This window comes from Buceros rhinoceros, unplaced genomic scaffold, assembly GCF_000710305.1.
Source record: "Buceros rhinoceros silvestris isolate BGI_N320 unplaced genomic scaffold, ASM71030v1 scaffold38126, whole genome shotgun sequence".
Taxonomy (NCBI): Eukaryota; Metazoa; Chordata; class Aves; order Bucerotiformes; family Bucerotidae; genus Buceros; species Buceros rhinoceros.
In genome coordinates this window covers 29,924-52,899 of record NW_010416438.1, presented here as the reverse complement: position 1 = coordinate 52,899, position 22,976 = coordinate 29,924, and the positions used below count along the sequence as shown (strand labels likewise).

Sequence of the window (22,976 nt, the reverse complement as noted above, 5' to 3'; positions counted from 1 at the left end):
GGGCACCCGACACATCTCAGACAGTCCAGCACCTTGAGAACAACGTGGGGCTTTCCAGCATACAGTAGGCTAAAAACCTTGGCTAGATGCCACCACCTGGGCCACAGGATAAGTGACAGAACTCTGACAGGCATTAGTGAAAGACTTCTGCCATCGTTACCCTCACAACACCCCTGTGAGGTAGGTTACGGAGAGCACGAGTAAGGTGCGGCCAGTTTCAGTCCCCTGTGATCAAACTGGTCAGCTCCAGGAATTCGGTTAACTTGAACTCCTGCTGGTAGAAGCCTTCCATATGCAAACAGAGGGAACAAACTCCAGTACCAGGAATTGGGAACAAGGCCCTAACCTTTCATGGAGGAGAAATACACACATGGCATATAAAACATTTTTTCTGGGTAAACCATTTTTATTCAAGTAGCTGTGTCTGAAAATCTGTAGCAGTGTGTGTCCTCAAACAAACAGAGGAACACCCTGAGCACCATTGTGAATTTACCAAGAGTAAGAGACAGCTTACACAGGCGGGTCTGTGACAGCACCGGACCCCATCCCCAGTGATGAAAGCCAAGACGTTACCTCTGTAAGGTACCGTGACCATGCAATGCCTTAACTCCTCCTTCAGAGAGAAGCCAGAGAGAACGTCCAGCTGAGAAGGTACCATGTAGAACCTGTGGGGTGGGTAGCTCACTGCGGAACAGAAATTCACAGTCCCGTGGACTCATCATCAGGAGATCCGCACAGTCTTCTCGATGTCACAAGGGGGTGTAGCTCCGTGGAGCCCCGCTGCTCCCGTAGAGAGCAGCTCTGCATTAGCTGCTCCGCTTACGAGGGTGCTGGGAGGTGGTTGCTGAATACAAGAGTTTCACTGGTATTAAATTACGCTTTACACTGTTCTGCTCAGAGAAAGCTGCTCCTTTTTTTTTTTTTTCCCCTTTCCTGTATTTCTTTGCTAACATGGGCATGACATGGCAGTGCTGAGGGGTGGCTGTGGTCAAGAAGCAGCGTCACAAAGAGGCTTTTGCATCAGTGGTGCATTCAAGCTTGAGTCAAAGAGCTTAAAGATACCGAGATTAATGCCTTGAGGAAACAAACGGGAAAGCCACACTTAGGCTTAGGCTTTTGGTACCCAACCAAAGGCAAACGGTGTGTGCTGCAGCCTGGACCTGTGAGTAAAGATGGTGCTGCAGCGTGGAGAGAGAAATCCCTGTGGAGAGGGTTGGAATGGTGAAGGTACAGAGCCGAGGCGAGTCTAAGAGCCTGCTCCTCGCTACCGCAGTGGGAGGGACTGGAGTGACCAGAGATGCGCCGTGGTCTGAGCACCTAAACTGGGGAGGAAGCATCTGTAGAAAATAATTCACCTGCTAATTGAGAGTTTGATTGATTGCTTGATTTTCTGTTTGTGCAGTGGTTAGGGAAATCACGGAAGCAGGAAACCTCCTTCTTTAAATAGTGGGGTGGGAGGCAATGCCGGTCTATCGGGTGGACACCTTGTTATTTGAGAGTCCGCTGAAGTGATCGAACTTCTGTTCCGTTTCCTCGCTGAAAGAGCCACCTGGGGAGGTCAGAGAGAGCAGAGGGCTGAGCACGAGGCAGCAGCGGCAGAGAACACCCTGCCTTGGTGCATGAGCTGCAGAAATGCCCTGAAAATGAAGGGCTCAAAGCCAGTACTAGAAGGGCAAAGATTTTCCTGGGCTAATTAATTTAAGCATTAATTAAATCTTACCAGAACTGGAACAGCCAGGAGTCCCCAGGAGTACTGGGTTTGGAAGACGAGACTACAATTTCACTGCTGACCTTTATTGCTAAAAAAATGAGGTGGTGACTGGCAGGGCCTGTGAAATGGCCTCCTGGAGGCTGATGGTAAGTGGGTTTTTTCTCCTCCTCTTAACTAAGCCCCTGCCCTTACTTTTGCTAGCTGAGAGGAAATGAAAGCTAAATACATTTATTTTTAAATAGAAATATTTTCAAGCTCAGCAGGAGAGTCCATCCACCACTTAAGAGCCTCTTCATCCCACTAAAGTGGGTTTGGCTTTTCTCAACTAGGTCACAATCTAACACGCGAGACAAGTATTTTCTTACAAAAACCCAACAAATTAATGAGAAAAATCAGTGGTTATGTAGAATTTTTTCCAGGAAAAACACTCCTTGAAGAACTTCAGCCAGCTCTGGAAGTTGTCTTCACCACTGCTTTTATTTGGAAGTTGGCGGGCAGTTGCTGTTAAATTATTTTCTGTCTTAAAAACAAAGCCCCAAACTTAATTCCATTTTAAAATGGACCTAACAATTGACTGTTAATGCAAGTTTAAACTAGTTTGGTGTTGGTACTTCCAAGACCAAAAAAAAAAATTCCAGATGATAATGTTTTACATCAAGAAAACATGGTTTTCCCTCGGGTTGAAGGGGCAGCAGAGCATTTTAATCTCTGGCTCGAACGGAGGGCTCTGCTCCACATCGCTGCTCATTGCTTTCCAAGAAAAGAGCAGCTTGGGGCTCTGAAAAGATCAGTCCCAGGCTGGTAATAACTGAAAAATGCTCATTTCCTTGTGGAAGATACACAGCAGCGTCTGTTATCCCCCTTCTACCCAGCCTGAGGGGTTTTATCTTCTTGCTGGTCCCATCGCACTGGGCGCACAGAGCTCCCAGTGCAGAGCCAGCGCCTCGCTCTGTCTCTACCCCGCAGGCCCCGGCCGCGGCCGCTCTCACCTATGTGGCAGTTGTACATCCAGATGCGCTGCCCATCGTACCGGCTCCTGCATTTCATCACGTTGTTGGAGTAATCGGATTCGGCGACTTCATAGTTGGGGTTGATGACGACCTGGGGAGCGATGGAGAAACAGAGCGTGACGTTCTCTCCAGTCCCCTTTAAATGACACGAGTCAGACCGAGACAGAGGCAGCTTGTGCATCACACCATAATAGCAACAGAACAAAACAAACTTATTTTGCAAGGAGACAGAAACTACTCGATTAAAGGCAGATCAGGATCACACCTTCCCCTGCGCACCACGACAGACCCTCAGACACCTTCTCCTCATGGACACGGTAGCAGTGCAGACAAAAATAATTGCCTTCACTCCAGTTTAAGTGGCTGTTTGTAGAATCCTGAGCGCATCATCTCTGTGTTGTCAGAAGTTCACAGTACTGCAGATGTCCCCGTAAACCAGTTAGTTCCATTCCTGACATCCTAACGGGTAAGGTAACAGCAGGGGCTTAAACCCTCTTTGTCTCCCCTACCTGGAAGAGGTAATCGCCCGGTGGGACGTCGGTAATGTCGATCCACTGGCAGTCGATGTCATGGCGGTACACGTCCCAGCAGCCCACCGTGATGCCTTGTTCACCAAAATTGGCGCATTCATACTGTTTTTGCACGTCTGCGTGAGAAGAGTTAAAGGCATGAGGCGTTACGTTCACAGCGAGCGGGGCTGGGGATTTCTCACCTGCGGGCGAGTTGTTCTCCTGCTTCCTGGAGAGCGATAAGCTACAGGCACCGTGTTTGGGACGAGCTCTAACACAGCAGTGTCTTGCCTCGTGCCTGGTACTGCTTAACTGCGCGGGAGGAGCTGCCACCTTTTGCCCCTCACTGCCCAGAGGCGTGTCTTGGAATGTCTCACTTGAGGAATGGGAAAGTGCACACGGGTTTTCAGAGTGGCGCAGAGGTAGGAGCGGAGGTCTGACAACCTCAGCACACGGGGCCTTTGGGGGTTCTCTTAGCCCTGCAGAGACCACTCCATACCTACATAACCTCTGCGCTGGGTTCTGGCTCCTGCCCGGACACGTTCTATCCCCGCCAGGACTTTGACTGCATCTCTGAAGCCAGTCTCTGTATGGGGGCAGCAGCAAATTCCCAGCACAAGGAGCTCTGGCACAAATACCTGCTTCGCACTCAGTGTCCTCCAGACAGAAGCTGGCTTTGTGTCCCTCGGCCACCTTGGTTCCGTTGAGGTTCAGTAGGTCGTAGTGGGTAAAGACCTCCATGCTGTGGTAATGCCTGCAGGCACAGACAGGGAGAGTGGCCTTGAGGGGAAGCACCCCCTCGACCTGCCAGGTCGGAAGGGCTGCCCAGCCTCCCCAGCAGAGATCCCGGGATCCCAGGTCCGACGACCAGGGCACGACGACTGCATGCGAGGAGCCCAGACTCCACACTCTGTGCTGTTGCATCCCTCGGGCCAAGCGTGTCCCCTCCCAGCCCCATCCTGGGGATAAATACACACCACGTGAAGTGGACCAAGCAGCGCTGCTGGAGGTAGCAAAACCACAGCCAGAAAACATTCTCCTGGGCATAATCCTACGTGGCACCGTCGCCCATGTCGCCTTCACGCTGGCTCCTGGCCCGGGTATGTGTTTACATACCAAGTGCTAAAGCTGTTCCCGGGGAGAGCCTTCCCCAGCCTTCGTAGGATCATGCTGTGATTTATAATGGGGTGGGGGGGGGGCAGAAATCAAAGCCACCATCAGGCAGGTCGGCATTTCTAAGTGGCCCTGGCATTTACCAGAGCAAGAAATACTTCACCTGCTCTGTAACCATGGGCTGCCAACAGCGCTGGGGCTACCCAGAGCAGCAACCTGGCAACTTCTATTTATTTATTTCTAAAGCAGCAGAATGTAAATTTATTGGTAGAAAACTAACAACAGATGGAAGCAGCCTCTCTCGGCACTCGCTCCTCTCGGATCTAAACAACCTGACAGATGGGTTCACACATGATACGTTTCATGATTTTAAACGGGGAAGTGTTAGTGTCAACTCAGCCTGGGCTGGGAGCCCACCAGGAACGTTCCAGCGCTGCTGGGTGCAGCAACAGCGAGGAGAGCGCACCCGGTCCATGCTGCAGACCCCTCGCTAGCCGAGCCAGACCACAGCAGGGTTTGAGTGATGCTGAACTGGGGAACATTGACCCCTTTTCTATACCACACCTTTGGTTCACTGAAGAATTGAACCCGTGCTCAGGTCCAGCTGAAGGCCACGGGACTGGTGGAGCAGACGGACGAACCCAATGTGACACGGCTGTGTGCTCCACGCACTCAGGGACGGGTGTGACAATGCGGTCACATTGATGCAACGCACTCAATTTGATCCCAGGTGTGGACCTGGGAGCAAACCCACAGCAGGAGCACAGCGTGGGGAACGGGAGAGCAACCGTGAGTCCTACATCGCTACCTGTCCCCCCCAACCGTGGGAACCCTGAGACACACCAGGGCCTGTCCACGCAGCTCGGCTCTGAGGAGTTAGGCAGCTGCGCAGAGAGGCCCTAATTCAAAAGCCATTGCTTGGGGGGTTAAAAAAGAGGAAAAAAAAGCAGAAATCCTCTCCTTTCCAGCTGTAAAAATAATCACGGCTTAAAAACTTCCAGCCACCGTTACTGCAGCATCACGCTGCACCCGCATTTACAGATACGGGAGGAGCAAGGAAGGAAGGGAGGAGACCTTTCCTCTGGAGAGTGAGTTTCTTCTTACCTTTCCCCAACCACAAAAATAAATAAAATTGCCACCTGTCAGAAGTAAATCGTTTTTCATTCCCTGCTACGGGTCTCTCCCGTTTTTGTTCTGCTTCCACATCAAAAGCCAACGGAACAGAAGCTCCCAGTGACGGAGTGGGGCAGCGAGGAGAGGGGCGGCATTCTGCCGCGGCGGAGCCGTTGATTTCGAGGCTGTCTAATTTGGCTGCCTCTGGTAAAAGTTTGAGGTTCTCAGGTCTGACTCAGTTTCTGAAATATGTCTGAATCATTCACCGGGGTGTTTACATTCTGCTGTTTACAGACTGGGGAGACGAAGAGGAATCGAGTTCATCCTGCTCCCTATAAACAGAATCCAGTTTAAAGCACACAGATGGCTCTCGGCCTCTTCCCGATCCTCTCCTGGTCTCACCTCGCGCCGTCTCTCCCCAACAAGCTCCGAACGCCCTTTTTAACCAGCCCGCGAGGTGCCCAGTCCCCAGCCCCTCCCAGCAGCGCCAGGGCGCAGACACGCTGCGCTGCTCCACGCACCACTGCTCTTCACCTTCGCCTCTGCGCTGCCCAGGGTTCAGCCCTGCTCACGCCTCCAACTGCAAACAGCATGGAGCAGCCTGTCTGCGGGGGCAGTGGCCAACATTTGCCCCCCACCTCGGTCTGAAGCCTCAGACAGCAGCCCCCTGACCCCGATGCGGTGCCACCTACACATCTCACCTTGCTCGCGCTGTTTATGAAGGCTAAAAAGGACTCAGATTTGAGAATTTACTGCTCTGATGTTTTCACAAAGTGAAAGTCTTACAGCAGAGGCAGAGCCCGAGCTGTGCCCTGACAGTTACTTGGCTCATCGCACAGTTGGAGGAGACACCTAGAACTATCCCATGGCAGAGGCGCTAGAGAAAACAGCCTACGTCTTGCCACGCTCAGGACATGAAGCATCCTGCTCGGACATTTCATTTGGGCCGAAAGACAGGCATGGCAGAAATGCAACAATTTTACTGGAGTTTGTTTTCTGAAGGCTCAACATGTTCCACGTCAGTAAGGCAAAAAAAAAAAAAAAAAAAAAAATCTATCTGGTAACAAGCCATCGTTCGAGAAGCAAAGCGTCTGGATGGCTCAGCTTCAGCTCCTTCCTCCCCGATTTACTCTGGCTGAAGCTGTCCACTTCCCCCTGAAAAATGATCATTTCTAGGGCTGAGTTTACTGCGTCAAAACCAAGCACAAACCCACCTCCCAGCTGAACAGGGTTCAAGCGGAGTCGAGATGCTTGTACGACCACGCAGGATGACAGCACGTGCTCGAGTCCCTTCCTCGAGGGAAGCAGCTGAGACGGCCCCATCTCCCCACGCCCCGCGGGTATGTACACACACCGCCACGTACACAGTGCCCTGGCACCTACACATCTCCCTCGGCGAGCTCCTGTTCACGCACCAGTGCTTAACTGCAATTCTCACTCTAACAAGCTGCTTTCTCCGCTGCCGGAGGCTCCCGGCTGCCCTAAGGCACGTTCACAGCTCTGCAGCCGTGGCTCCGGCGTCTCAGCCCTGAACAAACACAGCAAAACCGTCCCCCCGGGCAGCAGAAAGGGGTGGAAGGAGGAACCAACCGCGGCACTCACCGGTGACAGGCGTGCCAGACCCAGGCGTGGCGGCCGTTCTTGGGGCGGAAGTCGGACTGCCCGTTGTTGTGGATCTGGGAGGAGAAGCGCAGCAGGCGCCGGTAGCCGGACGTCATGGAGGTGTTGACGGCCGAGCTGGCCAGGCAGTTCTCCTCCAGCGCGCACTGCAGCATGAACATGGGGCGGTCCTCCAGGTAGGCCGTCTGCTCCACCAGCTCAGCGTTGAGCACCAGGTCAGGGGCAGCTGGCGGGCAGGAAGGAAGGGTTGACGTGAACTTGATGAGCCACTGGAACAACCCCACAGACATCTGGCGGAGAGGGGGCAGCCCCTTCACTGCCATCGATTTCTCAGCCCCAGCAGCAGCAACTTGTCACTGTTTTCACGTGTCCAAGGCATGTCCTGGGCCACCCCATATCTCAAGGCAAACACTTACACCAAAATTAAATAAAGCCCAAGTTACTCACTCTCTGAGCAGGACACGCCAGCACCAAACCGACCACCTCCTCTGGGACAGGAGACATACGCTCCATCGTGACGACAGTGGGCCAGGGACATCTCTGTCCCCGAACACTTGACACCGCTCATGACGACGTTGTCAGCGCTGATGTCTCCATGCCAGTACCAGGTTTCCTGGGCAGAAAAAGGCATTTCAAACACTCTTCAGTGGCTGCTGGGGGAATATTAATCCCCCTGAAACCCGCATTCTCCCTCCAGGAGAGGATCAGTGCCAGAGCCCGCGCTATTGAACAGGCGGGTCTTGCCAGAGGGTGCTGGAGCAGAGGAGGGAACCTGGGGAACGAGCCCAAGGTTGATGACCCTGAGTTTCAATCCCAGTCCCTCATTTCCTGCCCTGAACATCTGACCACTGTTAAACTGGACAGTGTTAAGTCTCTCCTTGTTTCTGAGCTGGTTTAAATCTCTGCTTGTTTACAAGCCAGCTGTAAACTCACTTTTCCACCCTGCTCTGCCCATGCAGCTGCTGAATTCATCCTCAGGCTGTTTCAAGTGCCTTTGGGAGAGATGCCCAGCAATTAAACCTCATCTGCCTTGTGATATCTGTGCGCTTGGGCTGGCCACCAGCAATGCCCAGAGCCTGCAGAATTACCAGCCACGCTGGAAATGTCGGTGGAAACAAGGCATCAGAGGAGCACCGGGACTAACAGGGTCTGCTGACCCAGGGGTCTGCATCTCTTGGTTCTGAGCGGGGTGGGAATCTCAGATGTTCAGACCCTGCTCACCTTTGTCACCCAGTTTTACAAAACTCACAATGACAGAAAACTAACTCACAGCACAACCCCTCTCGCCAAACTAAGCGCACCCAGCCCTGACGAAGCTGCAACTGCAAAGCTTGGGAGAAGGGAAGGGAGGAAAGAAGAAAACCAAAAAAAATCAGCTCTGTCAGTGTCAAACCTGGGAACACATTTCCAGGAAAAGAAAACCCATCTGTACCATCGCTCCCACTGCAGCAGGCTGTTGGTTAACCCTGTTAGCAACACTCTTTGCACACCCGCACACAGGGCTGCCTGTTCCACACAGTGTAGCTTTATGCTCGTGTCGCTGGTGCAGCTGGGCTGTGCATAAGGGCCTTTTCTGTTCTAAATACCGACAGTCTCAGCTAAGGGAAAAAACGTCTTGTTTCTTGCTGGGCTCTCAGGGCTGTGTCAATAGAGCCAGGCGGTTGGAAAGGCAGCGCTCGAGGGACGTGGCTGTCCTCAGCTCTTGCGCTCTGCTTGGCAGCTACGCAGGCAAATCAGCCAGAGGGACGAGCGAGCGCAGGGGGCATGGGCGGCTCCAGCCTTCCACCTCCCAGCATCCGACCCCAGTGTCCCCCTCAGGGATCTGCAGGTCCCCTCTCTGGCCAAGCAGAGCAGTTAAGTTGGTTGGAATCTGCCTGCCCACGAGCCCAGGGTGTCCTGGATCCCGGCTTGGTCGCTCCTTAGAGACAGACTCACTGCAGGACCCTGCTCTCCAGGCAGCTTTCACTGCTTCTGCCTACAGCCTCTCCTCTTTCTCACCAGGCACCCCCCAGCCCCAGGATGCTGAGGCTCTAAGTCATTTCAGCCCTTACTGTTCCTCCCTGCACAAACCCAGCAGGCAGAGATGCTAATGCTCGCTGGGTTCCTCGCTGCAGCCCAGCAGAACCAGCTGCAGCTGAACGCTGAGCAGGCCAGAGGCGGCAGAAAGACCCAGCAAAGCCAACAGGACCCCAGGCTCGGAGAACGGGGCCTCCGCTCTCTGCAACCACATTTTCCTTGTTTGCCCAAGTTTTGGATTTCCGGAAATTGTTTGGGGAGAATAGTTTTCGTTCTCAAGTGACCTAAGGCTCTTTGCTGCGTGTGGGTTTCCATCTACATAAACACACATGAAGTTTATTTATTCAGTGGCTCCTTGAGCCCAAGTTTCCCCAACGTTGCTGGCAGCTGCTGATTCTCGGTTAAAATGCCCCGAAGGGGCTGCGTTTCCAGAGCACAGCAAGCTCTGGCAGGGGATTACTTTGTCCTAGGGAGAAACCGGTTTATTTTAGGAGCCCAAATCCCCATTTTCCCAGTGCCATGGTCAGTTGTGTGCACGCAGGGAGCGGCTGGGGGATTTGTCATAGAGCAGCAAGAGATGGACACGGCTCCACCACACACCAGCGTACACGCTGCACGGCACGGAGGAGTAGCTACAGGAGCAAAACCAAATTGTTTTCAAGCGATTTGAGGCTGGGTTAAACTTGGCTTCTGCACTTCAGTCAGCCTGAGGAGTTCAGCTTCCCGCTGACCCAGGGAGGGACAAGAAACGACGTGTAACCACCAGCCCAACCAGGGCCAAGGCAGTCGGGCTTTCCAGGAAACCCGAGCCCTGAGCAGGACGAAAACAGCAGCTTTGCCCAGCGCTGCAAGAGCTCTTTCTGCTCGAAATTTGCACAATGACTTTAACCTTCAGGGTGTCTCCGAGCTAATGCCTTGAAGCTGAATACTGTGGCTTGGGGCTCGGGTTTTGTGTTTTTAATAAGCCTTCCTCCTCCCCAGCAGCCGCACCCAGCCACACGCATGCCACCCCATCTGAAACGCGGGCACGGGGACTCACCTGGAAGGCATGGCTGGCGAACCCCAGGCCCAGCTGCCGACACACCACCATGGCCTCCACGGTGCTCCAGTTCTCGCTGCAGACGGTGCCCCACCTCAGAGTGCCATTGCGCTCGGCCAGGACCTCCACCCGGCCCTCATAGGGGTTGCGGCCGCCGCTCAGACGCAGCTGCAGGGCAGAAAAACTCCCACGTCCATAAACATTGTAGCAAACTTCACAGGGAAGATGCAACGGCTTGACAAGCAACGCTCGAGGTCTTCTCAAGGCGTGTGGTTGAAACCACTGAGCCCAGGACCTCGGTCCAGCTGCCAGCAGACCAGCTGATGTAGTTTGGGTCCTAATCTCCCACCACAGACAGGAAGCAGCTTGTCCAAGCCCAGCACCTGAAAGTGGCCTGTACCAGCTGGAGGAGAGTAACGTGCTCCCTGTGAAAGCTTCTCCACTCCCTTGGGACCTTTGGCAGGAGCATTTGCTCAGAGGACCCCGAGTGTGCTTCATACAGTTTTTAAGCCCCTCCCTGGCAAAGAAGACAGCAGCACTTACACTGGCAGGCACCCGGACACCACTGTCATGAGAGCCAGCTGAGATGCCATCACAACAGGGACATCCACCAGCTCTACAGGGGCCACCAGACTGCAGAGGCTGCAGCTGAAGTGGCACTTCAAGCGTGACAGGGGCTTATAAACGGGTGGAAGAGCTCAGAGCTCAGCACAAAAAGGGAGCACCATGCTTATTTGCCCTCCTGTCTAACAGGATGTAGATGTTAAACTCTAAATTGAATAGGCACAGCTTAGATGAAGTGATTCCTGCCTGGATGCCCTGCACTGCGCAGCGAGGAGGGGCAGACGATACTCCAGGGTGAAAACACCTCCCCACGCTCACTCAGCTTCTCACCTGATTCTGGAAACCCATCGCTGGAATGTTGCATCGCACAGCAGCATCTTCTTCGTGGTTACAGCCCTGCGACTCCGTGTTGAACTTGCAGTCTGTGACTGATTTCTCAAAGCCCGTACAGTCGATCTCGTTGAGATGAATTGGACCCATGCCTTGGAGGAACAAGAGGAGAGTCCTTAACTTCTGCCCCTGCTACCGTGTGGAATAGAGATAATCAACAGCAGTTTATTAACACACGGCAGGCATCACACCAGCCTCTAGCACTCAAACCAAGGTAATCCTGATAGAATTCCAGTGATCTCTTGTGAAAATAAAACAAGAAGCTGCAAGATTATTATTGAGAATTCTACCATTAAATTCTTTCCAGTAGTCGCTGGGACTCGCGCACAAGAACTGCAGAATCAGCCAAGTTTCCACTGTTACATAATTTACAAACTTCAGCTGGAGGAATTCACAAATGATGACCTTTTGGCTGGGTCTGTGCTGGAATCTGCTCCCAGTCAAGCCCTGACATTTAAATGGGACACAGACACGTTTGCTAGGACGACAAAACACCGCAGGGATGGGTGAGAAGTCAGTGAAAGTCTTTGGGCAGGTGTGTGTGTTACAGACCCCAGCAACGCTGAGGGAAACAAGGGAGTGAACTTCATTTTAAATTGCAGAGAAGGGTCTCAGGGTGCTGGGAGCCAAAGTGAACGGTTTGGTTCCTCCCTGGACAAGCGGCAGCAGACAAATGTCATTGGCACCAAAGACACAGCAAGAGGAGAGAGACACGTATGAGAAGGCAAGAGCCCTGCCTGCAAAGCTCCTGGTTCCTACTCCCAAACTGAGCCCAAAGCTGGTTAGAAAGCAGCTGGGTTACAGCAGATGTCCTTCATCACAGAAGGACAACCAGAGTCTTCTTGGAGCCCATAATCCATGAGTAGTGGCTGATGGAAACACACCAGATAGTTTTGACAGAAGATCCCTGCAAGCTGATGTGGAACCTCTGGTCTCCAGCAGTTTCTAGGAAGCTTTCAGAGATGTGAGGCTGAGAATAAAAACACATCTGGACTTTGCTATCCATATGCTCTCTCCGGACTTGGCATAACCAAACCACAGGTGCTTCTCTGTGAGCCCAGGTCAGCAGCCAGGAGCAGCGAGACAGCGGTGGTGATGATGGCAAGGCAAAAGCTGCAGGAGAAGTTTCCAAGAAAGCAGCATCCACCCACCAATACCCTCCACCAGCCCTTTCCATCAGCTGGAAGAGCTGACCAACCCCAGTCAGAGGCGTTCAGGTTGGAGTTCCCGTGCTGGTGTGCACAGCAGTGAGCTGCCGGAGGCCAGGCTGACCCACCTGGGTGCGGGAGGGAGAAAACCAACCCTTTTCTTATAATTTCTGACAGCAACTGTTGATTCTTTGTTCCTGCATCACTATTCTCACCTCGGCACGAGCGAGAAGGGCTCCACAGAGCCCCAGAGCTGTACCTGTCTCAGAGCATTCAAATCAGCAGAGAACAGGCGCCGGGGAGGTGACATCCTGGCTGCCGGCTCCGCTTCTTCGTCTGCACCCAGAGATGACACAGATTGCCCGAAGTTAGTGCAGTTAGAGCTGCCAGCTGGGCTCCGATCAGCAGCCTCCTGGGCACACGCTGCCTCACCATGAACCCTTTTTAGCTCACTACTCTGGAAAGGAAAATTTTACCCAACTTCAAGCCTGCTCCTTTTAGTTCTAAGCAGAGGGCTGACACTGGAAGGCAGGAAAAGGTAATTGCTTTATTAACGGTGAGATCTTTTTGCTTAAAAACCTCCTCCTGCTGCCAACCAGAGCCTTTCTAACTGGATGTGGCAGCCAGCACACCCGTGACGCTGAGACCTAACCCTGGTAACGATCTGTCTGGTGAACCCACACCTCCTCAGACTTCTGCTGAGACACGGGGAAAATGAGGGGGGAAAAAAAGGAAAACAAAATTGCTCTCCTGCATATTTCCATGATGGTGTGGTGGAATGAACCAGGGTGTCCCCTGGAGCCGCCTTCAACACCAGCAGCAAGAACAGCAAAGGCAAAGTTGTCCATGTGTTGGGTTCAATCGCATCCACAGAATGAATTTGGCTCCGGGCACCTTTTGCACCTTTGCAGGTCGGGCAGCTCCGCATCCACCCAGCACACCAGCTCCGTGACATGGGGGAGCAGGCTCCGAGGGCTGAGGCCGCTGGGGAATGTGTATCTTGCCTTTTTTTCCTTCTCTCTCATTAAAATCCTGTTTGTGGTCTACGTCTGGAACCGGTGACACTGACCTAGTCATTTGACAAGCCACAGAGCAGTTTGAGTAGGTTGAACGGCTCGATGCTGACCAGAACTGGAGGGTGATGCACCAAGAACGCAGGATGGATCCAGTCCAACATTCTCCACCGAAATAACCCGATAAATCATACCAGCGAAATGAGAAAGCAAGAGGGTTGGGCCACGGCGCTCATCTACAGAACCTCGGCACTCTTGGTCTTCTTGAGGAATTCTTTTACACAGCACGTGGAGGCAGTAAGCGCTGCTGCCCTGGGCACAGAAATGCAGCCAAACCACGTTGCCATATGTGCTGAAACATGGTGATAAAACCTGCATTTCCTCCCGTGCCATTCCCTGTAGCAGAACAGGATTAGGACTGTATACCCCACATGTACGTTCACCTCCTGCAAGAGGTTTTATTCTGTGTTCTCCCTCCACGGACGCTGCAGTGGACACCACATTCAGGAGATCTGAGCTTGGTATTTTCCTTTCAACAACTCTTGTGTGAATAAGAGTAAGCTGGTTAATCTGAGTCTTAGCTGCCAACGTATAAAAGGGGAACAAATCACCCTTTCCATCCCCGAACTTTGTTACAGGCTCCGGTCTCCCACAGGTCACTTTGTCTTAACTGGGGTTTCCACACCCTGCACGCTGATTTAACACGGAGCCCATCTTTATGCATATTACCCTGCAAAATTAAATCTCCAACACAGCAATGATGAGGCTGGTCCTTCCAGTCGGTCTTGGAACACACAAATTCACCGAGATGCAGCTGTGACAAAGAGAGGAGTGAACACGGAGTTTAAGGGCTGTGAGACTCCCCTCTGCAGCGGGAGCTAAGCGTGGGCCAAAGGAGCTCCTTGTCCTACCACAACCCGACGATCCAGCTGCCGAAAGAAGCTACCGAGCGCGTGTCATCCCCCAGGATGGTTTTGACAGGGCGCAGGGACTGATTGCCGGTGTTCGACGTGAAGAGGAAGGAAGGTGTGTGGGAATCAGCAGCCGCTGCTAAGAGTTTCCAGGCTGCGGCAGATGGCAGGAACAGCACGTTCTCCTCCCTCACGTGACAGCCGCTTCCCCCTCCATGGTGATTACGCTGTTTCCTAGATGCAGCTAAACACATCAGCAGCTCCCTGCATCCCACCGCAAGATTTTCTTGGCAAATCCAGTGGACAGGTCATAGTTTAAAGCTTTCCAGATCCTGGATGCCACCACTGGGCTTTTACACGTGTTGTTACTTGCCCTCCCCTTCTTCCAAGCCATGCTGGGCTGAGGAAACGTCACCCATTCATTTAGCCTCACAATAAAGGGGTTGGTGCCATTTCCTTTAGGGTTTACGCTTTGGGAGCAAGGCGCGTGAATCAGAAGGTGGTTTGAGAGGGCATACATTAGACTGTGAGTTACCCTTTACCACAGTTTGGGATTTAAACCAACTCCCAAATACAGGAAATCCAAACCCAAACCTGGCTCTGAACTGTTCAAATGCCCTTCTATTTATAACGGGCTACGTTAACGTTCTGGCCTTAAACTGGAGTGTTTGAAGTCTAGACCCAGGACCCAGTTTTGCCAGGAGCCTTCTAGTAACGCGTGACACCATGATGTAGGTCTAAAAAGCAATGGATGTGATAACGAAGTAGTAATTGCTGAGGCAGCTGTCTGAGGGAAAGGTTAAACTCATCATCACTAGACTTCTTTCAAGGAATCTTGAATGTCGCAGTCAATACGCCAGTTCAGCCTCAAGCTCCTGGACTCAAGTGACTTATTAAGGATAGAGGATAAATTCCTGGCCCCCAAAAGAAACATCCCAGTAAAAACACACTCTGCCCTGAATCACGAAAGGGTTCTTGGAGGTGGACAAGGCACAAACGGTTGCTGGAGCTCTCCTCGCTCTTACCTTGCCCGAGTCTCGCGCCCGTTATTGCTTCCTTGGCGCTCCCGAAGCCCAGCTCTCGGCACACCACGCTGGCTGACACCAGGTTCCAGTTATCGTCGCAAACCGTTCCCCACTCCCCGTTTTTCAGCACTTCAACTCGTCCTTCGCCAGTGTTGGCTCCTCCTTTCAGCCTCACCAGTGGTTGCTGGAAGAGCATAGGCGGAAGCGGCGTTACCACTGCCTCGAACAAGCACTCTTTTTCCACAGCTCTTAATTATGGCAGGAGGCTGCAGGGATGTTGTGGCCTTTAAAGTATTACCCTGAGGCACCTTAAAACATTCCCCATGTCATACAAAAGGCTAAGAGTGCTGGATGGAAGGAGATCTTTCTCTGCTAAGACTTATGGCATACATACATACCCTGTCTGCAGACAGGGGTTCCAGCTTAGCTGAGGAGACCAGCGTGGAACTCAAGCCCCATAAAAACTTCATCCACTGCAGTTATGGCTAGTGGAGGAAGTGAAACACACAGTGGCAGGTCCAGTTCCACTCATTTCTCTTCTTATGTAAATCACCAACTATACATTGCTTACGGCTTTCCCCAGTGCCAGGCAGAGAGACCTGCCCGCTGCTGCTGCACCCAAGGGACGCGGTGGTGCGGTGGGAGCCGCGTCTTAGCTACGGGAACAGCACGGGGTTTGTGCAGAGCCTGACACCACAGCTGGAAGCATACCCAGTTCTCCAGGCTGGGGTCACACGAAGGACATCCAAAGCCTACACAAAGGCTTAAGGAATTACTTGGCAGTGTGCATGACTCAGAAGATTAGTAATGAGTTACAAGACCTTTCACCTTCGAGGCAAGCTCTCGTGCAGAAGAGCCTGGGCTCCAGGCAAGCCATGGACAAGACTGCTCTGACCCAGCAGTGTCTGGAAGTGTGGTCTGGCGTCTTCTCAGGTGCCAAGAGAAAGCCACTCCTAAAGCTGCCCGTGTATAGGGCTGGGGAGCACAGGCTACAGCCAAGATCCGGAGCACCTAATGCACCCTGCAAAAACCCCTCTGACCCAGCAGGAAGGACCTCCAGGCCCTGAGATCACCCCGTATCCTAATCCTGCACACACCTTACAGCTGAAAATTTCTGGTAGCTTCAACCTTAACCACATTTGCTGCAAGGAAGCTGTTCTTCCACATTGAGTTGCTGCTCTGACACTGAGAACAGCCGACTCCAGGGTTGTTTTAGAACAGCCTTTTGCATATCTTGGAATTTTTAGGTGATGCTCAGCCCTCTCCTCGCTAGACTAAACAAACACAGCTTTTTCACCCTTTCCTGCAGGCCATGTTTTCCCAGTCCCTCAGGGCATTTCTCTGCAGAAGACACAGGGAAACGCCAGCTTATTTCCCCTCGTACTTGTCCGGCAGAGACGACCCAGCAGCAGTTAAGTGACCGTGAAACAGCAAAGCTCGGCAGCAACCGGGCGCGTGTTCAACTGGCTCCAGTAGAACAGCTCAAACAGAAACATGACAAAGGTATTTTCTCACTCCTTGCTCTCAGCTTTGCCAGCTGCAGCAGCGAGCTCATCTCCCACCCTCCTGAGCCCACAGACGGAGGTGAGGTACCGTGTTTGTGAAGAGACAAACTGGGCTTGTAGTGAGAAAGGAACACAGAGAGGGGACACGGGCACAGTGGGCTGGTTTGTGGCTGTGGGCACACACGTGCTGAGGCTGATAACTGGTGGTGAACTGTTACACCCCCGGCTTGTCCTACGTGACAGGCTGCTCCCTGCTCACCTCCTGCCTGAAGGCTTTTCGGAAGCCGCTGTGGCTGCTGGGGGCAACGGAGCGTCCAGGGACACAGCTGACTACCGCGGGCAGCCCGTTCTCACACGTGGCATTCTTCTCTGCATCCACGTTGAGGTGGTTGCCCAGTTTGCAGCTGGAGATATGAGCCTCGTTCCCGCTGCAGTCCATGGAGTAAGCCCAGTAATGCTGCTGCTTCCTCCTGCTGGCAAACATCCTTACAGGAATAAAAAAGAACAGGAAAATTAAAGTTAGGGATCCAGAAAGGCTGCACTGATGTAGCTACGACTGGGGAAAAAAATGCCGATTGAACAATATTATTTGAAGGCTGATCCATTCACACACACACAATGACTCTCTGTTGAGGTGTCGCTTGGGAGTAAACAAGTCACCTTCTTAAGCCAAAGATCAGAGTATGAATCAACAGTGCAGCCGGAGCAACAATTATACACTTGGAGGAGACACACGGAGATCCCGACATCACGCAGGGGTCAGAGACTGGGGAATTCAGAAGGCAGCGTACAAACAGGGCCTGTGCAAACAACGCTGGAGAGGCCCCAGAAGCCCTCTGCTGTAAATGAGCTGTACCCGTGCTGGCTGTGAGCTGTGAGAAGGTGCAGGCTGGGAAAAAGCCCCGGCTCTCCAGTGTCTCAAAGCTGCAGTGTTAACAACTGTGAGCCTGAAAGCAATTTCCGAGAGCAAGAGCGATTCCCCGGCTAACATGTTCACAGCACGGGAGATTGGCAGCGGTTGCTGCTTCTTGCTCCCAAACTGCAGCACTTGCCTGGAGATGCTCCAGGGACCTTCCAGGGGAAGGGGTGTGTGATAAACGAGCAATAAAGTAATCCAGCTGCAGCCCAACTGCCCTGCAAGGCTTCGGACAACTGTATCTGAGCTAAAATAGTCAATGAAACAAAAATATAGGTCAGATCGTTATCAAACAGGAAATGTTAGAAGTTAAATTTAAAAAAAAGTGAATGCACAGAGGAGCCAACGCCCTGCTGTGATCCTGACGTGGCTTTGCAGATTCCTGCGCTGCTCCTTATTCCAGCAGCAGCTGCCACGCAGCCCTGGCGATCCGAGGATTAGCTGCGGTAAATGGCACTGGAGGCAGGTGGAACCTGCTGGGAGGAAGAGCACCAGTTCCGATGAACCGCAGGACAGAGAGCCCGAGCGGGACCTCCTAAAGGGACAAAGAGCCTGTCATAGGTGGGACAGGTCCAGGTTTTCCAAACTGATGACCTTTGGTGGTCCCGGGCAGGCTAATTTGTACCGCTTGACAGCACTATCTTCTGCCCTCTGCTCGCTACCTTTGCTGACAGGCTCCGCTGTCGTCCAGGTCCATGGCTCACCGCCACTGACTAATCCTTTCTGGAACCAAACTTCACTGTGTTGAGGTTAGGGCCAAATACAGCCAGGCTGGAGATGGAGAAGGGATTGTGTCAAGTGAGGGGGAGTAAACACTGTGCTGGAAAAGATGGAGGATGGGGCAGGGCTGAGATCTATCGCACGGAGCAGCGGCAGGCAGCCTGCCTGCCTTGGGGGTCAAACACTGCCAGACCCCCGGGCTCTCAAACGAGAGCCATCAGGGCCCCTGACCTCACAGAAAAAGAGGGGCAGGTTCGGGCACACGTTATGCACTGGAAAGCACCTGGAGGTGCGTTCAGCCCATGTGCTCAGTATGGAAGCAAGAAGCTGAAGGAGTGTTTTCACCGAGGGCGCTCTGCAGAGAGCGCCATGAACTCCAAAGCAGACGAGAAACACGGCCTGTCTTAGCGAAGTAATTACGGGGATGCTTATAATAGCAAACAATGACCTCACCCTGGAAACTTCAGGAGGCCTTCACATCTGGTCGGTGTTAACAGCCCTTGGTAGGCTGGGGAGGAATAGCCAGAGAAAGCCCCACCTCGCTTCCTCAGACCAAGTATATATATAAAATGAAGCAGAATGCAGCTGATCTTTAACAGACACTCGGGGCATTCTGTTTTAACATAGAGGGGGTGCAGCCCATCTCTTGCTGGCCTTGGTATAAGCCAAGAGCAGTGCTGCTCAGAGCAGACCGAGCGAACAGTCCTGCTGTGAGAGTTTAGCCAATTCTAGGTCAAGTGGGAGACCAAACCGTTCTGCTGGTGAGAAGAGATGGACCTTCATCACATACACTTTAGATAAAGACCCAGGTTAAGCCCAAGGGCTGTAGGAAGGGGGTGAGGAACTCTGCTATGTGAGGACAGATCTGAGAGGATTTGGGGAGCAGAAAACAAATTATCCACCAGAAAAATACACCCCAACACACTGGGGAAAAGCTGGCAAACTCCTCCTCAGGGGTGCGAGCATAAAGTTTCTACCCTTAAGAAATTCTTCAAGCATTTACTGAAGTTAATGAGTTTGCTGTCTTCAGCCTCAGGGAGGCAGAAGAGAAGCCGGAGCTGCCACCTTCTGCCAAAGCCCTTCAGAATGTGGCTTTGCCAGGGAGAACACAAACCAGGAGGATTTCAACTACAAGCACAGAAGTGACTGACTGCCCCACACGTCTGCCCAGATGTGTAATGTTATGAGCAGACTGGTTAAACTGGGAGATGCTGTTTGGACTGTCATTGAATGAAGTATCCTGGAACTGTTGAGCTGCTCCATCTATTCCTTGACAAACCCCAGAGCTGTAAGGCCTCAAGAAGGCATCAGGTCCATCTCTCTGCCTTAGGCATCCTCGGTCACAAACTTCATCAGCAAAACGCATTTAATTCTACTCTGCTTTCCCAACCAGAGCAGCAGTCGGGAGGAGGAGTTAATGAGTGGCGCCTATATAAAATCACTTTGAAGAATGAACAAGAACATGGGAACAACATTGAGATGTGTTTTGTTTCCTAACATAAATCGTCAGCCGCAGAGTCTCAGTCACACTCAGGAATAAAAGCCTGGCACCGGGACAACAATGAACTAAGTTGTTTTCTTTCAAGCAAGATCCATCTGCAAATCATTTCACCTCCCAGCACCGTGCAGAAGCAAAGCATCAGCGAGCCCTGACCACGAGGCTGGAGGTTGTGGGGAGCGGGGCTGGTGGGGCTGTGGAAGGGGCACTGGCAGCCCTGGCCAGCAGAAACCCGACTCCAGCCTGGCTCCCAGCTGCAGAGCAGGGCAGGATCCACTCTTGGGAGAATGGAATTTACAGATTAGGGAGAGCAAAGCCCAAGAAATTAGAAGAATGTTTCTGAGGCTTCACACTTAGGGAGAGAGGGTTTAGTTCCAGTGACCAGCCGGAGATGAACTCTTCCCCCAAGACAAAGTGTAACTGGAAAGCGTGTGGGACAAAGCAGAGAGCAGCGCTCTCATGGCCTGAGCGAGCAGATTATCGTGGTTGTTGTTCCAGTACCTTGATAGTGAAGCAAAGATCACTTAGGAAGTTCCTAGCCCAGAACTGGGAGGTTTCTCTCACCAGCAGCGTTACCAGCAATGCTGGTTGTACATGACACACCTGCCAGTAAACACAGAGCACAAAGGCAAACACCCCAAGAACGAGCACAGCTCTCTGAACTGTCCAAGCAAACACAACTGGCTGGCTGACAAGATTTACAAGTCTCTTCCCTCCAATAAAACGACAGCCCATCTTCTCCCAACCTGCGACAATACTCGGTGTACTTTCCACATCATCCCGCCGTGGGTGCATGAGCCCACGAACCGTTACTGCTTGCTGAAAACGACAAAGGTGAGAGGGGGATTAGGGCACTGAGGCTGCTTCAGCGGCGTGTCCAGCTCGGTGGCAGAGATCTCCAAGCCTGAGATCAAACACTGCATAACTGCAGCTCCAGGGAATGGGATTTTCAACACTGCTGACAACTGTGCCTCAGTTTTTCCATCTCTGCGTGTCCCATTGCAGGAGACAGGACAGCCACCAGGCACCCACCCTTCATTTGAGGCAGATGGCTCCAGCTGCTGAAGTTAATGCTTTTCTTGGAAACGCGACAACTGAGAAGCAGGAAAAAACTACTTTGTCTTCCTAGAGGTATTTTATTCTGCTCTTCTGCTCTGATGCAGGGGATGGGAACCTCAGAGCTGAGTTTGAAGGAGTCTTGCTGCACTGATGGGAGCAAATGCTCGTCTAACTGTGTCCAGGGCAAAGCATGAGACAACTGGTAGCGATTATTAATTCACTCTTCACCTTCCTGAGAAGCTGAAAATGGAGCTCCACTTGGGTTATTTATTTTAAATTCTTTGTGCTGCTGTGTGGCTTTACGCTATGCCAACCCAAGGACCTCTTCAGTTGATCACGATCTTCTAATGAAAGAAATGAAACGTGGCCAGCCGGTTCCGGAGGGAGCTTTCAGAAATAGCAATTGCACAGGCCAAAAGAAGCAGGCAGGAAAACCACAACCCTGCCTGGAGAATTCTGTTCTCCCCTTAACTGGTTGATGCTTTCCCACTCCACAGGTCAACAGTGTAGGAAAAAACCAAGACAGAACTTCACTTAAACTATTTTTGCATCTGCTTTAGGGTGTTATTTCTAGGGAACAGTGTAGGAAGAAACAAGTCTGTGATGAAGGCTGGTGATAAAACACAAGCTGAAGCAATGACAACAACAAAGACCAGAGCTCCTGGCTTTCAAGAAACAGGAAATGCAGCCTGAGCTGATCAGCCTGCAGCTCTGGAATACACAAGTCGCCCTGTGGATCGCTATTTTCTTCCCTCATTTTAAAACAATCCACAATTGTAGGACAAAAGAGCAGCACCAAAATCACAGCTGCTCCAAACCGCATCTTTCTACAAGCATCGCCTCAGATGCACCGTGTTGGGAGCAGCAGCATGGAGGCTCTGCTGACATTTGTAGCTCAGCCCTGGGCCCAGAACAAGCCCTACAGCTGGCGATGAGCGGCAGCTCTTCCAGCCTGGGACCCCCAGCAACTGCCAGTAGCAAAGGAGCTGAGCTGGGGTCAACAGCAGAGGGGGATTTGGCAGCTGGACACCATGAACCACGGTCAGTGAGCTTCCAGGAGCCAGAGCAGCTGGTAAACAGGGGTGAACACGTTGGGGAGGCGCGAGAGGAGGAACCGGCAGTAGTGGGAAGGAGGAACCTCAGCAATGAAACACAACAAAGGCCTGTTTTATTCCAAGATGACCGGGTTGGAGCTTTCAGCACATACCAGACCTGATCCTACAGCTGGCATTCATTCTGCAGAGAGATGGGGTGAGCACTTAGATTTTCTTGCAGTGATGGGTTTACTGGGAGAGTGTGTTTGTTCACATCCATCCAGCCCTGCACACAACACAGAGCCTATCACTGGTGGAGGAAATGATTTCTTGGCCTGACTGTCTGCATCTCCTGTTATAGGACCTATGAAATCCTACAACTGATGCCGCACTAGGTCTTCAGCCAGACAACGGGGATCAAACGACTGCCCTGTCTGCACGAGGAAATGCTTGACATTTCAAGTATTTACACAGAAGGAAAATCTGATCTGAAGGAATGAAGCAGTTGGAGGTTTTTCTACCTCAAGGTCTCCAGTCTCATTTGACAATTTGCATTTCTGAACAAGGCCCCAAGTGTTCAAAGAAACATGCCTGTGTCTCATACCAAGCTCTGGTCTTACTTGTAGACGTTGGTGTTGTATTTCCTCTCGCTGGGAAATCCAAACATGCCACAGACAACTCGGGAATTTTTCATGGTCCAGTGCTTGTCGCAGATCTGCTTCCAGGTCCCTTCGTCTTTCACCTCCACATAACCCTCTGTGACAGGCACCCGCTTGCGGTAGGTGGCAAGGATGGCACGGATCCTGATGTCCTCCACCTGGATGTTCATGTTCTGGAAGCACAAAAGAAACACTGGTGATGCTGGCTTGCAAGGGAACTGGTTGTGCGGCTTTGAAGTGAGGAACATATACCAGTTGTGTTCAGGGTTACGGTTGAACAGAGGCAGGCAGAAAGGAAGAGCTGTTTAGGAAAAGGCACAACAGGGAAGCAAACCAACCTTTCCACTTCATGCTAATCCATCCTCCATCCTGTGAAAGAGGACGCTTTTTCTCATTTAAATTA

At 52.1% G+C, this 22,976-nt stretch overlaps 1 protein-coding gene across 1 annotated transcript in view; it reads right to left on the bottom strand.

Moving 5' to 3' along the window:
* Nucleotides 1-1,399: 1,399 nt before the first annotated feature.
* The window catches only part of LOXL2 (lysyl oxidase-like 2), a 37,125-nt gene continuing 15,548 nt past the window's right edge, over nucleotides 1,400-22,976 (bottom strand). The window contains exons 3-13 of the mRNA XM_010137803.1: nucleotides 22,535-22,746; nucleotides 16,947-17,172; nucleotides 15,183-15,366; nucleotides 11,026-11,177; nucleotides 10,132-10,299; nucleotides 7,524-7,689; nucleotides 7,059-7,302; nucleotides 3,869-3,984; nucleotides 3,231-3,367; nucleotides 2,701-2,812; nucleotides 1,400-1,549 (exon numbers count right to left, since the gene is read on the bottom strand). Coding sequence (XP_010136105.1) covers nucleotides 1,470-1,549; nucleotides 2,701-2,812; nucleotides 3,231-3,367; nucleotides 3,869-3,984; nucleotides 7,059-7,302; nucleotides 7,524-7,689; nucleotides 10,132-10,299; nucleotides 11,026-11,177; nucleotides 15,183-15,366; nucleotides 16,947-17,172; nucleotides 22,535-22,746 — 1,797 coding nt within the window. The 3' untranslated portion in view covers nucleotides 1,400-1,469. The remainder of the gene's footprint in view (nucleotides 1,550-2,700; nucleotides 2,813-3,230; nucleotides 3,368-3,868; nucleotides 3,985-7,058; nucleotides 7,303-7,523; nucleotides 7,690-10,131; nucleotides 10,300-11,025; nucleotides 11,178-15,182; nucleotides 15,367-16,946; nucleotides 17,173-22,534; nucleotides 22,747-22,976) is intronic.